Below are 17782 nucleotides of genomic sequence, written 5' to 3' on the forward strand. Positions count from 1 at the left end.
GTCAGATTCATTTGGTGATATTTTTGCAGCTGATGTATTTTGAAAGTTCATTTTCATCTGAAAGATTTTCATTATGAAAAATAGTCTGCCATAAATGGAGGGAAAGTTTCTTCTCAAAAATAAGTGGATATAAAGTGCTTTCAAAACCAGTAGCTCTGTTTCCTTGCTTTCTGCATATTTTTAAAAACTTTGCTTGGCAGGGGTGGTGGGGAGAGAGTGCGAAAGGGGAACACTTCTGTTCCAGAGCATTTTGGGGGAATATCACACTTTTTAAAAGCTGGTAGTTTTGGGGAAGAAGAGGCAATAATAAGAAAGGGTTCATTGTATTTACACTTTGCTTTTTCTTGCTAGAACTCAAGGAAATCTGTGAGTTGACAGGTATAGACCAATCTGTACTGGAGAGAGCTTTCAGCTTCCGAACAGTTGAGGCCAAACAAGAGAAAGTTTCAACAACACTAAATGTGGCTCAGGTAAAAAGAGGTCCTGATTTAAAAGGCAAGAATAATTTTAAATAGCAATTTTATTCTGCATGACTGAATCATAACTACCCTGATAAAAACTACAGCTAAAAGGCTGCACTGAATAAATCACAAGCATAAGTGTGTTTTTTGTTCTGTGGTTTCTAAATGTTAAGAGATACGGGGTGCTTGGGTTTTGTGTGTGAATTACCTCCAAAAGATGAGGGATAGGCAAATGTTGCAGAGAATGAAAAACCAAGCAGTCCTGCACAAAGCACACGTTGCAAGTGCTGTGGCAGACTGTTTCCATTTAGGAAATGTAATTCTATGTGAGTTGTAGGCCCCGGGCTGCTGAAAAACCTTTTCTGCCAGTGTGAATTCATCTCCCCGTAATGCTGCAGAGCCAGGCTGGTTGCCACCTGTGTCTCATCAGCTCAGGCTAGCAGGAACGTGGCTTCTGCAGCTGCAGCTGCTCCTGTCCCTTTGCCTGGGATTGGGATGGGGGGGATGTGAGTCTTCAGTGGGCAGCTGGAAGAGCAGGAATCCAGCTGGAGTGCCCTGGTTGTGGATGCTCTTCCAACCAGCCTGTGGCCAAGACGGCAGAGCAAGTGCTCCCTGTGCTGGTTTTACTCAGTTCATAGCACCTTTAAGACATGCCAGCAGCAGGAAAATGTTTTTTTATAAAACATTTATAAAAAGTTTATAACGTTTTTCTTCTTTCTTCTCTTTAGGCTTATTATGCCCGTGATGCTCTGGCTAAGAATTTATACAGTCGGCTGTTCTCCTGGCTTGTTACCAGGATTAATGAGAGCATTAAGGTATTGTTGTTTTGTGCTTGGAAAAAAAAATCATAAAAAAAAAAAATAAATCTATAGAAATCCTTTAAATTAAAGTGGACAGTAAAACTGTATTTGCAAATTTAATTTCTCCCGGCTGTACACTGTTACACACAAATAACCATATCACAGCTCAACAAATTGCTCTCTGCTCTTTAAGCTTATAAATATATTCACATTAAGTGTATTTTGGGAAATCATACTTGATATTTTAGTTTTACAGTATTTGACAGTCTACTTATGAGATACATGCATTTTCTTGCATCCCAAGTATGCAATGTGCAGATGAATGATTCAATGTTTAATTTTGTTTAAGGCACAAACAAAAGTGAGAAAGAAGGTAATGGGGGTGTTGGACATCTATGGCTTTGAAATTTTTGAGGTAAGACCTTTATAATGGCAACCATTTAGTGAGAGAACTGTTATTAAAGCTTAACAGAGTTGTTCATAAATTTGTAATCGGAATATATGTGATTTGACTCAAGTGTGTCATGCCTGATAAAAACAGAACAAAACAAAAAACACACTAGAAGAGTAAGCCAGAGAGAGATGGCTTAACATGTCTGGCAATTGAAACAAAAAATTATGAAAGTCAAACTTGTGCTTTTGCACCATAGATAAATAAATATTTATGATGGATAAACTAAATATATTTTGTTGTGACATACATTCTGAGCATAGGAGAAACTCTGGCACTGTCATTTCTGCCCTGAGGCATTTTGTGGATGTCTTTGAACAAGCTGTGTATCCTGAGAGGGGAAGGAAAAAATCAACCACCCAACAAAAACTATACATTTTTTTTCCTGTCGAAATTAAACAAGGACTTATATTGCATTTCATCTCAATTCACTTAGATAAATACTCTGTACCTATTCCTAGCTAAAGATCTGTGTCTCACTGCTGTTTGTTTACAATAGTATTTTTAGACTGGTGGTATCTTGAAACAAAACAATCTGTGAGGAGTTTTTAATTGGGTTAGAGAGCACCAGGGGTAGAGCATTTTCATAAATCTTGTTCTGACAGTTTTTGTTAAGAGATTTATAGATCTTGGTTGGAATCTGTATGTGTTTAAACTAGAAACTCATCTGAGGAGAAAAAAAAAATCAGTAGAAAACATGCAGTCCTGACCCACTTCCCTACATCCCTCTTAGAAATCTGGGGAGGGTGTTTAAGCTGTGTGGAAAATGGGAATAATCCAGAAAAGAGTAATTGTTTATGTGAGGGTGGTGTAAGTTTCATTGCAGAAGCAAAGCATCCAACCATGTGCAAATCAGAGTAGCTCTGTGAAGAGGACAAGGAAGGCTGAGAGTTGCCCCAAGGGCTTGCTGAGCCCTTGTGTTGTTTGCATTAAACACAAGAGCATATTTATGAAAATACCGTGCAGGAGGTCAGGTGGCTGAGCGGGCATCTTGGTGCCACATCTGTTGAGAGGCGCTCCTTGGAGCAGCTTGTAGGAAGCTGGCACTGGGATGGTGCTGCTGGCATCCTCCTCAGGCAGGGCTTGTTTATTCTGGCTGCCCTGTGTTTGGTTAGGTTCGACATGCACAGGGAGGTGGGAGACAGAAGCTTGCACCAGCACATGAGCCAGCTGAAGGGCTGTGTTTGTCCAGAGACCAGGCTGTTTCTCACACGTAATTTTCATCTTTTCTACATTCAGCATCTTAGAAGGTCATAAGTAAGTGGCTGAGTGCAGGAGAAAAATGAAAAAAAACCCCAGGGCTCTTTTCACTTATCTGTCACATTGAATTACAGCGTGGCTTTCTTGAAAACTTAAAAATAATGAGGGTAGTTACTGTTCACTCCTTTAAATGCCAAGTGTTGGTTTTCCTGGAAAAGGTGGGGAGGGTCTTGCCTTGTGACTTGAGGACCAAATCCATCAGTATATTCATACAAGGTGCGACTCTCTCTCATGAGTTAAGACCTGTGGTAAGCATAGTAGCCAAGCAGCTTGGTGTTCAGCATCACAGAAATAATTGAATTATTGTTTAAATTTATTTATATTAAAGCAACTAATCAATAAATAAAATTTTGATACTATGCAGCCACATAAGGCAAGGAAAATTTAATACTGTATTAAGATTTATAGCATAACAAATACAGTGGAATTTAGAGTGTTTTGCTGTGTGATACATTTATAACATTCAAGAATATTAGCTGAGGTGTAGCTAATGACAGTAACATATCCATCTAATTATAAATCAGTTAAAATCTATGACTAAAAATGTGCAGTTCCCTCTTGAACCCAATTCTTTAGTCATATTTTGATTTTCACATCTTTTCCTGAGAGTTAGAACTAGTGTCAGCTCTACAAAGAATATTTGTTGGCAAAGGTGCACTTGAAAGGCTTCATCTCTAAATTTGAGCCTTTTAAACATGCAAGCTGTTTGATGTGCTGAGGCTAGAAAGGCCTACATGAATCATGTTTCTACTGGGGAATCAGGTAAGTTTATTGTTAGTGCGTGGTCTTTGACCTGAAATGGCCTTGTACCCTGGAGACAGAATGTATCAAAACCCACAGGAGGTGTAGCAGGAGTGTTTTATATATATGCAAAATATTTACGCAGGAAGCTCAATACCATTGGAATAAGCAACAAGGAATATGCTTACTGAAGGGTGATTTTTACATAAAATTTTTTTTCCCCTGTGTTTTTGAGGTTTTTGTTTCCTAATGGGCAGAGCACAATATTTCTCTGGCCTTTTTTTCTGTTCAGGATGATTCTTTGGATCATCCTACAGTTCCTTGTGTAAGAAGAGTGAATAAAGAAATACAGATTTTCCATTCTGAAAGATTATACATTTCACCTTCTTGATGACAATAGCAGTCTTGTTCTATTTTATGCAAATTGAAGCCTTTAAATGAGAAATTTTTTTTCATCCATTTTTGAAAGATTCATTTATTTACGGTTCACTCTGGTTTCTGCAATTTTCTGCAATTTAAACTGAAGTTAATTTATAAGGGTAACTGGAGGTTTCTTGGAAATTAGCAGAGAAACAATAACTAAAGTATTGATTCCGCTGGCACATACTCTTTAGGATTTGGGTTTTGCTAGTATTATTTATCAAACACAAACCCCATTTTTCAGACAAACACAAAAGCCATCCAAGAAAGTAGATATAAGGACTTGGCTGTCTAAAAATTCAGATTATGGAATTTAAATCTATCAATAATCCTCAGCCTCTGTGGGTTTGGCAGATGTCAGCAGCAAGCTTGGCTACGCAATCCACAAAATAGGTGCTGTAAAGCTGTGTTTATTTTTGAATCCTGCCATGCCTTTTGTGGTAAGCCAAGTGCTGGGACTGAATGTTTGCAAAACGAAAGGCTGAAATTTTGGGTGGCTCTGTGTGAATTGTCTGTGGGCAAGGCTTTAGGGACTAGGATTAGCGTGAAAATGCAGGCTGGAGGGCTGGGCTGGTTGTGTAACTGTGCTGCTGGAGTTTTGGGCAGTGGCCTGAAGCCTGACACTAATTGCTCCAAGTATGTTTATCCACATTTTTGAGCGGCTGCGTGCGTAGTCAGTGTGATTTGAGATGGGGCAGGAATGACGGCTGGTGGCACCGGGAGTTTTAGAATCAGTTTGGTTCCAGGCTTCCTGGGGTCTGTTTGGGGCTGTTCCTGTTTTATTCCATGTTTGATTGTGTGTTTTTGGGCAGAAAGCTGTTTCTGCATCTCTGCAGAGTGTGGGGGTGGGGCGGAAGGGTGGGTTTGTGATCAAGAAGCGAAGGCTGTAGGAGGCAGATGATGGGGGCCTGGCAGCGCTCGGCAGAGATGAGCAGAAGGCTCTCTCCAGTTGCTTTGGGTCTTGAGTTTCCTGTTGTGTGCATTTCCTGTGGAGACAAGAAGTAGGGTATGTAAAAATGAATGTCCTGGAGCAAGTGTGAGCATTTCATCCCGCCCAGCCCTTCAGAGATAGAAATGTCTGTCTGTGCTAGTTGGCTGAAGGGCTTTGTTCTGAATATCCAGGCGCCACTCTGCAGCTGGTCCATATGATGAAGTTAATGATTTGGAGTTCAGTTTTATGGAAGTTAACGCTGCCAAACAAGGCTTGTTGAAATTTGCCAGGCCTTGAGAAGACAGTTTGAGAGTGTGAGTACTTTCTGCTCAGTCCCTTGGTGGAGCAGTTTGTTCCACATTTTTCAGCCTGACAGGAGCCTGAGAGGCACTGGTGATAGGGTTGCAGAGAGCAACCAGTTCCATTTGGTTGACCAGAGGTGATGTGACTGCCTTGTCTTTTGGGACAGCATCTGACCAACTCCTCTTGCTCCAGGTAGACAGGAACATGCAAAGACATGGCAGAACCCACCACATTCTGTGTAAAACCCACCGGTAAATAAAAATGTCACCAGTAAGCCAGCCAAACGAGCCACCCAGCAGTAAAACCAGGTCCATTTCTCACAGTCTGTGGTGCATTTTGATAGCACTTCTTTTTATTTAAAGCAATTAGCTTGGTTCTTGTGCATAGAAGTCCCTTGAGGTGACAGAAAAAAGATTGGTCCTGCTGCATGTACTATGTAAGCTGTTATCTGGACAAGAAGAAAATGATAGTATCTCTATTGAGGGAATATGCTAGAAATATGAAGAATGTTTTCTTCATATTAACAAGTTCATAATTGTGTTGTCTGTTTTTAGAGAGAGGTAACCAAATAAGAAGTAATCATTGAAAATGTCTTTCTGAGGTGTTTAAGTCATGAAAAAATGGGGGAGATATTTCCAACTTCACCCTAAACCTGTTCAACAACTTGGTCCAGTTGCTGACTGGTTGCTTTGCCTTTTTCTGTCCTGTTGATTACATGAAGGACATTGCAGTTTCAGAGCATACTGAGCTCTGAGAGAGTGCTCCTGGATCAGGGTCTTCCTCTAACACCCCAAAGGATTATTTTATGGGAGAAGGATATAGTTATTTGCTAGCAGGATGACATATTAGATATAAATAAATAAATAAATCCAAGGAGGAAATAGACTTATCAGGATGTATTTTTTTTTCCTTCTTTTTTTTTAAGAATCTGGCAACCCATTCTTCATGTCTCGACTTTGGCTTTAACTCATCCATGGATATCTGTTTTGTTAGTTGCCCTGTTCTCCAGACCATAATTTCCAGCTGCTTTTTCTACTCTACCTTGCAACAGATTTTCTTTTTGAAGTTGTTCAACCCTTTGCTGATGCCCAGGAGTTTATCATATGCTGGCAAGTGGCATTGCCAAAATGTGTGTACCCAGCCCTCTGCTTCTTCTGGCAACCCCAGTCTAGTGGGAAAGAGGAGAACTGAATTTTTAATCTATAATTGATCAATTACCTCTGCTGGCAAGTGTTATGTGAGAGAGGAGCTTTACAGAGACCTTGGTTGGCAGCACCTTGGTTGGACTCCTAGGTGCCAGGGAGGTTTTAAAATACTGTAAAGCAATAATTTCCTTAAGTGATGGGATGCTCAAAACAGAGGTGCATCCCAGGAAGTTAACGACCATTTAATTAATCTTATTATACCAGAAGTATTTAGAGAGTCTTATTTCACAACATGCAATTTTATGAAGTAAATCCCATTGGCTGGCTGTTTGCAACAAAGGAAATACTTGAAATGCTGAGCAAAAAATACACAAATGTTCTGCTTCAGGTTGTGAGAATAATGTTTTGCCCTACAGCAGCTATTTCTGTCTCAGCAGAGGAGTGGTTCTGATTATGCAGGAGGTTCTTTCCTTTTTGTAATTCCTGTTGTTCCAGGACTTTAATTTATCAGGTTGAGTTTGTTGAAGTGATAGTACCTGCATTTTCCCACGAATCACACCTGCACTGGATTCACTGTAGTTTCTTGCCCTTTTAAGTCCAAATTTGGTTCAGAGCTGTGTGCCTGGACAGCACAGCTGGGAGCAAGCTGGATTTTAGAGCTCCTGGTTCTCTACCTGGCACACAAAGAGGGCTGAAGTTGGTTGAGCTACACAAATATGAAAAATGGATAATCCCTGCAGCTTCCCTGAGGTACACTGAAACGTGGCTTGATTGCATATACTGGAATATTTATAATTAGAAGATGTGCCTCTCTGGTTCTTTGCCTATAGAGATATTTACACAAAAGCCCAGAGCAGTCTAGTTTACAGGAAATAAGCTTGATTGCTTAAATGTTTTTATATGTAAACAGAAAAGAAAGGGATAAATATTGATAACATGCCTTTACTGAATTGGCAAAAAATTTTGAAAAATTATAAGTGAGTCATGTTATAACTGGGTCATTGCTTTCTGAGATTAAAATAGAATCTTTTTTCATTTTCTTTAAATGCAATTTTCCCATTTTGCTGATTTTAACTTCCGAGCATTTATATTCCTTAGTTTCATCTCATAAACTCGTATGCTTGTGTGGTCATACATAAAACCCCCTATCCCCAGACACCACAGTAGCATATAAATTGAATTTGCTGGTTGGTTTCACTCTTCATTCCACCATTCATCTCAGTGAAGTGAGTATGTTGGTCTTTTATCATCATTACTTTTGCCATCTGGTATTTTCTCTAGGGGCTTGATGGAGCTACTTGGGGTCACCTGCTTATGTTAGGAGGCAGTCAGAGACTTCTGATGCCTGGAACTGTGTTGATATTTTAAAAACCTGACTTTCTGGGGCTATTTGTGATAGAGCAGAAGTACCAGTCTCTGTATGTCTTTTTCCCCTCTCACACTGATGTAAAAGTTCATTTTAGTGACATCAGTTCTCTGTACTTCAACAGTCTCATGGCTTGAAATGTTTAGTGTTTTCTTTTAAAAGATGCTTTTCCATTAAATATATCTCATGTATTACTTTAGCTGTATTGTGTTCACATAATGTATTTGAAAAAGTGTTGCTGGACACCTTTTTGTCAGTGTGCTGCAGACTTGAGCAATGTAGAGATTTTTGAATCTGAACAAGATTTCTCTGCCTCTGAACAAGAATGGTGTGGTGAAAGATTAAGAAGGAAGAGGAGACATTGAGAAACACCTGTGAAAGTGTGATAAACCTGAGTCTGTAGGTGTGGATCAACATCATCTGCTTAATTTGGGGAAAACAGTAGAGAAGACACAAAAAATGGAATGCTTAAAGTTAGACTTTATTAGGCAGGTGGAAGTAAAGAATTTATTTCTGCCTAATGGTAAGGTACCCAGTTTTCAGTTTTAAGCAGGTATCTTAGTTGCCTTATCTTTGGAAATTGTTGGAAGCTGGGCACTTAAAAGTGAATTTGAATTCTGTGTGGGGAGAGAAGGTTAGAAAGTATCTAATGTTGAGAGGAAAAGGCCCTGTTTTAGATATTTTGTGTTCATAAATCTAATGTAGATATTTCTGCCTGAAACCAGTAAGAGATTTTTAGCTTCTTTTTTTTTTTTTTTTTTTTCTTTTTTCTAGAGAAATATTTTTGTCTGTTTCACATTGGTATTTTAGTGGTATAAAAATGTATAAAGTCAGCAACAAACCATGTATGTTTTTTTCAGATGATTCCATGGTACACAGGAATCTTTGAAGAAGTTAGGTAAAATATTAAGGACAAAAGAATATTTTCTGTAGGAATTTCAAGCACCTGTATGTAATAGCTGTGGCTCACAGATAGAACTTTATAGCTAGTATATATGATCACTTTATTTTTGCATGGAGAATAATTTTTTTAGAGTTCCAAACTTGTTATTCATGAAATCCCAACCATGAAGGTTGATAAAGAATTAAGCTGATGAGCAAGACACCGTTATTTGTGAAGTGAGAACCATGGTGAAGTATGCTTTGATTTTTGTCAGTGAATTTTTCTACTCCTCTAAATTTAGTGTTGCATCTGATAAAAGATTCAGAGGATAAGCTGAGGGTGGTTGGTTGAGCTGTAAATCTATAAATTCAACATGACTTTAAGCCTATCTCAGGTGAAATTCTGTTTTCCCAGCACCTTTATTTCATTTGAGAGACTGTGTACTTTTACATTCCCTGAAGGTTTTATTTTGTATTCCACAGTTGTTTCAAAGGCATAGTTAGAAAGCTGCTATTAAAATGCAGGGATTGAAGTGATGCCCTCGACATTAAAAGTAGCAGAATTACAGCCTGGAAGAGAAGCTGACACCTTGAGAAGATATGGTCTTAATTTTTATTCTTTTCCCACCTTAAAATTTCCTAAGAATATTTGGTAGCTTTTCCTCAATTTTTGGGTCTGGCTGCCCCTCTGTGTCACTTCATACAAGTGGTCAACATGAGGAGTCTGGGTCCCTCCAGCCCCTGTCTCCTGAGTGGGTTTAGTGATGTGCTATCACTATGATATAGGTTATTCTCACTTGTGAATGTTTGTATATGCTTTGTGGAGCCCTCACATGATTAAAAATCAGAGATATTCATCATTATGAATGAGGATAAATGCACAACCTCTGTTGCCTACCTTAGAATTGCTTAGAGACAAACACTCTGTTTTGTTTCATTCAGGGTTTTTTACACTTTTCTGAAGCGTATTTAATTTACCAAATGTCTTCTGGTCTGCTCAGAGTTAAGTGTTTTGAGAAGTTCAGTAATTTCATACGTTTTCCCTCATTTTCTTTGCCAAAATTAACTGTCTTTGCCTTTTGCTCTGTGTTATTCATAAAGAACAACATTGCTGCTGCTCTTCAATAACTTTTTTCCTGGAATAGCAATTTTCAGTGGCTTGGCAATGTCAAATAGAATTTCAGAGCTCAAAGTGAGCGATTTGTGAACTCTATGGATTTTGGTTTGCCTTTTTTTTTTTTTTTTGGCAGGCCATAAATATCACAGATACACAGCAAATCAGGAAAACATCTAGCAATTACTTTAATGTATTGTTAATGACCTTTCAGTTAGATGGTTTAGCTAGATTTTCTGTTCAGTTTCCATCCTCTCTTGATGACCAAGCCTGTATAATTTGTGAGTGAATAGTCCTGCAGCCCCTTTAATCAGAATAACCTGGTCTTTTGGAGAAGCAGTCTCTCAGAGGTGGGTGGCACATGCCTGGCAGGAGGATGCAGAGTGTGTTTTACCCTTTCTCTTTGTCTGGGTGATGTGACAGTTGGGGTCCTTTTCCTTCACACTCAAGTATATCTGAAGTGATGGCCTTATCTGGATGTGTCAAATAAATTTACACTCATTCTTCCTCCAGTATTCTCTATTCCCTTCCACATTCTCTTCTTCTTTTGCAGACATTTGTATGCCCAAGGTTATAAAAATGACTTTTAGAGGAAAAATTAACTGGTGATTTAGAGACAGGGCAATGCAAAAATGCTGTTCTGTGTTAGACTCTGATGTGTCTCAACCTCTTGGTTTATTTTATAATATTTAGACAGTACCTAAAGATAGACTCACCTACATATATGAGCAAGATGTGATACATAACATTTATGTAGTACTTTGCATTTTCAGTGATACAGAGATTGATCTACTTGTTATGCTAAATAAATGCTAATAGATATATTCTTTGTTGTTATGGAAGTAGAATAAGTACTGACTGCAGTTTATGTAATTTCTTTTTCAACAGAATGCAGTAAGTATGACTTGTTTGCAGTGCTGATTTTGCTGCATGCCAAATTTTAACTCTCATCTAGAGCTATGCAAGTTTTGCAATCTCTGAGTGATAATTGCAGTTGGTGAGAGGGGCAGAATTTGTGGCTGAGGAATTTTGGTGATCAGCTATGATTTTGCTTCATTTAAAACTAAAATGATAAAAGTAATCTGTGCTACCTCAATATTTTCTAATCTGCTTGTGTGTTCTTAATCTCATTTAGCAACCAGATCCTTAATTCAAACATTCAAATGATTGCCCTTCAATGATAAAAATTCTATCAGCATAATTTAAGCTTCAGATGTACTGTACAGCAGATTATTTGGTAGTTTAAAAAGGCAGTGTCACGTCACAGCCTGTGATGGGGCAGTCACCAAGCCTCCTTCCTGTGCCCACCCCTCCTGCTGGGGTTTGCTCCACTCCCTGGTCCCTTCTGCAAAGGGTCACACATCTGCTTGCTCCCTAACCCAGTTTTAGATGAATTAGCCTGTTAGAGGAATTTTAGTCAATGAAGCTCTTTTGTTTCCCATCATTTCAAGGGGCAGTTTGTTGGCAGGGAGGAGGTGGGTTGACCTCTGGAGCCAATAATCTCTTAACCCAGGCTCAGCTGCAACTGGAATAGCAGCTTGAGCCTTGTTCTGTAGGGAAATAGGATGCTTTATTGGCTGCTGAGTGGAAAAGAGCTAATGCTACTGTCATGATTTTATTTATCAGACCCCGCAGGAGACTACATTTTACATATGGGGACAGATTAGTGCAGGCAAAACTTTGTTTGTTTATTCCCTGACACCACAGGTGTCCTTATGACTTGTTAAAAGGAATCAGTGTGGAGGCATCATGAATAAAACCTACAGAGGTTTTTGTCCTTCCCAATGGACAAAGCCTCAGGGAAGGATTTGGTCTAAAATTTCTAAACTAATTGTGATCTCAATCAAATATTACTCCAACCATCACATCACAAAACTGGAAGGAGTAGTTAATGCAGCAGCTTGTCGACCTGCAGCTGCTGCAGTAACTCACTCCAGCTGGGTTCCAGGCTGTTTACACAAAGCAAACTCAAACATGTTTCATCTGACAGGACAACAGCTTTGAGCAATTCATTATCAACTACTGTAATGAGAAGTTGCAGCAGATCTTCATTGAACTTACCCTCAAAGAAGAGCAGGAGGAATACATCCGAGAGGTAATACTTGACTGGATCTTTCCTTATCCTCCTCCCACTGTCCCTGTAAAGATACACAGACATGCAGGCTGGAACCATTTTTCAGGCAACAGAGGCAATTTTTGACCACAGGACTGACATGGAGCATGTTTGTGTGGGGCTGTGTGGTAGTTACATCAAGCAAAAAATGTTGGTTTGGCATTTGTTTCACATTATGAGTTCTCCAGAAAACAAGACCCAGCTCTGATTCATTCATTGGCAACAATGACTGGGAGTTCTGAGCAAGGGCTAATTGGTTTATTAGAGCACTAATGCCACTTTCTGGTGCTAGTGCCATTACCCTGCAGCCTGTGTTTTGGATTATACAGCAGTGTCTGGGATGCACCCCAAGAATAGCCACAGCCAGTCCTTCCTCAGAGGGAACTGGGTGGCAAAGGTAATAACACACAAAAGAAACTGCAAATGAGGTTTTGGTTCTAGTGTTCTTTCAGGTTTGTATTGAAGGGAGCCCTGTGAGCTTCATGGATAAATTTAAGGTGTCCTGTGGAGCCCAGCCTCTGGTTTTTGATGTTATTCTGTGAGTGATCATCAACCTAAAGTTTTAATAGGTTTTAGCAGTGCTCCACACTCCACAGATACACAGAGCTCAGACAAAACAGCAGCTGCCAGCTGTAAAAACTGGCACACACTGTCTGTGCTCAAACTGGATGATACCACTTTGCTGTATAAACATTTTTAAAAATTACATAAAGTTTCTGCCTTATGATCATGAGGATAGCATGAAATTTCAGCATCTCTTTAATTTTGCATTCAGTGGTGAACCATCATTACTGCAATTTGGTTCTTGAATGATATTTCAAATGCTCTGAGAAAAGTAAACTGTAAGAAGTACCACAGAGTGCAAATTAAGAATGAAATTAATATTTTCCTTCTTTCAGTCCTTTGCCCTACCAGTGCTACCTCGTGATGCCTTGGCATCTCATGCTGTAAATGTTATCACTGATGTTCGAAAAAAAATTGAGATATTAAGAACATCTGAACAACAGTCATACTCTGGATTTTTCAAATGGTCTTATCTAAATTTAGCCCTCTTTCTTCCTCCCATTAAAAAAAAGAAAACAAAACAAAACAAAAAAAACCCAACAACGAAGAAGTTAGAAATTTTGATCTCAGGAGCTTGCAGTGACATGGGCTGATTTCCTTCTGGCCAGTGGGAAGCGTGGGCAGCACGGGAGGAGCCTGGCCTGGAGCCAGGGAGTGCATGGGAAGCTGACATGGGTGGGGGAAAGGAATGGAGAGCGACTTTGGCAGCCGCTCAAGGACACTCATTTTGTGCAGATAATGTTAGTAGTAGATGATTGCCATTTATTTTTTCCTTAATAAATGAATTGTTGGTAAGCATGAAGGATTAAATTTGAAAGTAGCACCATGGTTAACTGGAATAGTATTTTAATTGCCTAGAGGAAAAGCTCCCTTCATTGTCTTGCTGTTCACACATGTATTTATATTTTTTATAGGGGATTGAATGGACTCATATTGAATATTTCAACAATGCTATCATTTGTGACCTAATAGAAAACGTAAGTTGAATTCAAGAACATCTCTGGATAATTTTTAATGCGTGGATTTAATTTGGCTGTAACATTGTATGCATCCTCATGCACTAAATTTTGTGAAACATGCCCTTCATTGTATTATTCATCTTACTTTGTGTGGTAGAAGTTTATTTTACTACAAAGGTTCTTTTTTATGAACTATGTTACTTTTGTAGAAATATTCAGCTGTACCTACACAAAAGAGCCCCCAACAAACCCAGATTAAACAGCTCTTAAATGTTTACATTTAGGGCTGTTTTCCATAGCAAATATCACATGCTGCATTGTAATTAATATTTCTTTTCATATGGAAATCAAAAAACTCAATTACTTGTTATTGAGTGTTTGAGGTACTCAAAGTACTTGTATATACTGAGAAGACTTCAAATGCAAGAAAGATAAAATTCCTTAACAATCAGAAAAGAACAGTTTTTGACCATTAACATAAAATACATGATGATTTTACCATACACTGGATACTTTCAGTATCCAGTCAGAGTTGCTTGTCAGAATTTTGTTGTCAGAACAACTGACAAGAAGTTTCAATGTGAATTTCAGGATTCAGATCTCATAAAAAGTCTTTCAAAAATGCAAGTGCTAAAAATCAATTGGAAATGGTCATGAGGTAAAAAGATCCAAACTTTGAGATGGCTCAAAGAATGTTTTTCTGGGTAGAAGAAATCAAACAAGTGAATGGCCTCTTTTTTGTGCTGTGATGGAAACAAGTACTAGAGCTCTTGTTTTGAAACTTCAGAACCAAACTGGAATCCTGGCCATGCTGGATGAAGAATGCCTGAGACCGGGAACTGTTACCGATGACACCTTTTTAGAAAAACTGAACCAGGTCTGTGCCACTCACCAGCATTTTGAGAGCAGGATGAGCAAGTGCTCCCGGTTCCTCAATGACACCTCCCTGCCTCACAGCTGCTTCAGGATTCAGCATTACGCTGGCAAGGTACCTGCTGAAGGGAGCACGTCGTGTGTGGGGGGCTGGTGTAGCTGATTAAAAAATCCAGACCTCTCTTCATCTTTTCTGTCTTAAGCCTAAAATCTCTGATTTGGGCTGGAAGGCTTTAAGAGATCTTGGAATGGTTTTGCTTGAAAGGGATCTTAAATATCTCCTAGTTCCAAACCACCTTTCACTGCAGCCCCATCCAGCCTGGTCTTGAACACTTCCAGGGATGGGGCAGCCACAGCTTCTGTGGGCAGCCTGTGCCAGGGCCCCATCACCCTCACAGGGAACAATTCCTTCCTAATATCTCACCTAAACCTGCCCTCTGTCAGGCTGAAGCCCCTACCCCTTATCCTGTCACTACATGGCCTTTTATAAAGTCCTGCTGCTCTGGCTGAACTCAAAGCAGTTCTCCTTCCATCAAAGGAGAAAGGTGCCCCTTGTCATTTGGTGCTGCATTAGGTCTCTGGAAATAAATCATTGCTCACAGTGACAAAAATTCATGCACATTTGTTGGAGACATATTTTGGAAAACATGCTCTTTGTCACTGAGCTAGCTGCAGTTCTTTGTCACATTGTTGAGGAAATGCAGTTTTTGTACCTGTGAAGGAAATGATACTCTGTGTTTAAACAGAGGGAATAGAAAGCTATACAGAGGGCTTGCAAATGTATTTGCATTTTACAGTATAAGCAGTATGAATAAATACAGGTCTAACAGCTTTCAGGGTGTAATCCATTATGACTTTTTATTAAGAAAAATCAAAATAATTAAATTTGTAGACTGATGACAATTGATTAAAAAACAAAACTAAAAGTAAAGGTAAGGTTGTAAATGTAAATTATACCTTGTCTGAATCTGCTGAAATGATAATGTCATGCAGTAAAGAATATTTGGAAAGTGTTTAATTTCCCTAGGACTGCTTAATGCTTTCTGAAATTTTATCAATCTTACAATTTTGAATAGCTCGATAATTTTCTCACTCAAAATCCTGGAAATATCAGACTTTCAGCCTTTCAGGCAGCCATTCATTAGCATTATTTGCCAAAAAGAGTTTGTAACTGCATATAATCTGTCAGGGGTTAATGCCTTAAAGGTTTTACCTTTTACCTAAAGGTAACCTTTTACCTAATACCTTTCTTTGGTTGTCAAAAATGTAAGTGAATTGAAAACACCCCAGTACTTTAAGAAGGGCTGTGCACAGATTGTGTCTTAGCAGGCAGTGAGGGTCTTTGATTTTTACAGGCATTTACTTACCCAGCAGAGTGAATTCCTCCTATTTTGGGAGGAATGTTGTTTTTCCATCTTCAGCTGAGAACATTTTGATCTTGTCGCTAGTCAACAAAAGTTTGACCCTCCTTTTAAGAAATATAAGTAATTTCATGTGAAGTTGTTTTGGTTTGTTTTTTTTCCAGTAGTGGCATTTACTGCACCTGTCAGAACCAGAAACATGTTCTCCAAAATAAAATGCTGCCTGAGCTCCCAGTAACTTGCTGTTGTGTAAAATACATGTCAGTATTATTTTCATTCAGTATTCTGTGTACATAGTACATACCTATGCAGAGCTGAGAAATAATGGATCTGAAGAAGAATCTGTATTACCAGCCAGATGACTTGTCACAATTAATCAAATACATTTCCTACCCTCAAATATTAAAGAAGCCAGTAGCAATCTGAGATCTGCATGAGGTTCCTCTGGCTGCCTCCTGGGTACCCAGCTGCAGGTCAGAGCTTTGTACTCATCCTTGTTGTTATTGGACTGCTTTCCTGGTAAAAGTCCTTTAAAACAGCAGTCCCCTGGGGGCTGCCCAGCTTGATGCTTGCACTGCGATAGCAAGAGGTGATATGGAATATCTTGTTTTAGTTAGGCAAATAATGTAAGCATAAGTACTTTGAAAGTAAAGGGTATGTTTGTTGTTTTGGCTCAAAAGAGAGGGAGAAAAACCTCGTCAGACAAAAATAAATATATTGTTTTGGAGTCTTGGCAGGTGGTGGTGTGTCAGAGTTATCATGGAAAAAAGGTTTCTTCCACTTCAGAAGCCAGAATTGATTGACACAGGGAACTGTTGGCAGTATGAGAAAATGCATCTTTCTCAGGTAGCATGTTCACAGACATTTTATCCAACAAAAAGTTGTCCAAATGTCAGACTTAAAATCAAAGCTGAAGTATGTTTTGTTTCTTTTGGACAGTGCATAAGAAGGAGAAATCAATTTCTTGGGTCAGTTTTGAACTGGTCTATGTTCAAAACCTGCACTGATGAGACTCTTCTCTGTTGTTCAGGTTATGTACCAGGTGGAAGGATTTGTTGACAAAAATAATGATCTTCTGTACCGTGACCTCTCCCAGGCCATGTGGAAGGCCAACCACTCCCTTATCAAAGCACTGTTTCCAGAAGGAAACCCTGCTAAGATCAATCTGAAGAGACCACCAACGGCAGGTTCACAGTTCAAGGCTTCAGTTGCTACCCTGATGAAAAATCTCCAGACAAAAAATCCAAACTACATCAGGTAAATTCCCCAGCACCAAAGATTTGGTGAATTTGTTTGACAAGGTTATGAAAAACCAAAACAAATCTTGATGTCCAAGGATGAACTATTGAGACGTATGGTTTAAACTCACCGTAATAATTGTTGGCGTGCACAGCGCAAAGAGATGTCCCTTTTGGTTTTCCTTTGCAGGTGTATCAAGCCCAATGACAAAAAGGCTGCACACATTTTCAACGAAGCCCTGGTGTGCCACCAGATCCGGTACCTCGGGCTCCTGGAGAACGTGCGGGTCAGGAGAGCGGGCTACGCCTTCCGGCAGCCCTACGAGCCCTGCCTGGAGAGGTACAAAATGCTCTGCAAGCAGACCTGGCCCCACTGGAGAGGGCCAGCCAGGTAGGCAAACAGCAATATTCCTACCTCTCCTGAGTGAAATTCCCATTTCCACATGTTTTTAGTTGTTGTGCATACATTGCAAAAGGAATATAGTGCAGGCCTTACTGATTTGAGTCTGAAAGAAAGGGTGTAAGAGAGAGATTCTACAGTGGATTCAAAATAACTGGGAGGTCTGGAATGATCAGGAGGGCATTTATCTATAAAAACCAACTTTCAAAGTGTAAGAACACTAATTTTTTCGAGACAGTCTTATAATGTTCCTCTGTCCTTTCAGGAATAACTTGAAATAATGATTGGGGAATGATTATGAGATAATGACTCTTGCAAATCTATCATATTAAATACACTTTTAAATTGCATAGTATTTATGTGTATTTTTGAAAATAATGTCTGGGATGGGCAAATAAGC

At 39.2% G+C, this 17782-nt stretch overlaps 1 protein-coding gene across 38 annotated transcripts in view; it reads left to right on the plus strand.

Annotated features, from left to right (window-relative positions):
- MYO1B (myosin IB) overlaps positions 1–17782 on the plus strand; it is a 136381-nt gene that overhangs the window by 96442 nt on the left and 22157 nt on the right. For all 38 annotated transcript variants that reach the window (XM_086898478.1, XM_086898473.1, XM_086898479.1 and 35 more), the window contains 8 exons: positions 352–470; positions 1190–1276; positions 1611–1676; positions 11865–11969; positions 13466–13528; positions 14298–14498; positions 16775–17001; positions 17173–17373. In XM_086898478.1, coding sequence (XP_086754604.1) covers positions 352–470; positions 1190–1276; positions 1611–1676; positions 11865–11969; positions 13466–13528; positions 14298–14498; positions 16775–17001; positions 17173–17373 — 1069 coding nt within the window. The remainder of the gene's footprint in view (positions 1–351; positions 471–1189; positions 1277–1610; positions 1677–11864; positions 11970–13465; positions 13529–14297; positions 14499–16774; positions 17002–17172; positions 17374–17782) is intronic.

This window comes from Cyanistes caeruleus, chromosome 7 (genome assembly GCF_971803275.1).
Source record: "Cyanistes caeruleus chromosome 7, bCyaCae1.hap1.1, whole genome shotgun sequence".
NCBI classification, from domain to species: Eukaryota; Metazoa; Chordata; class Aves; order Passeriformes; family Paridae; genus Cyanistes; species Cyanistes caeruleus.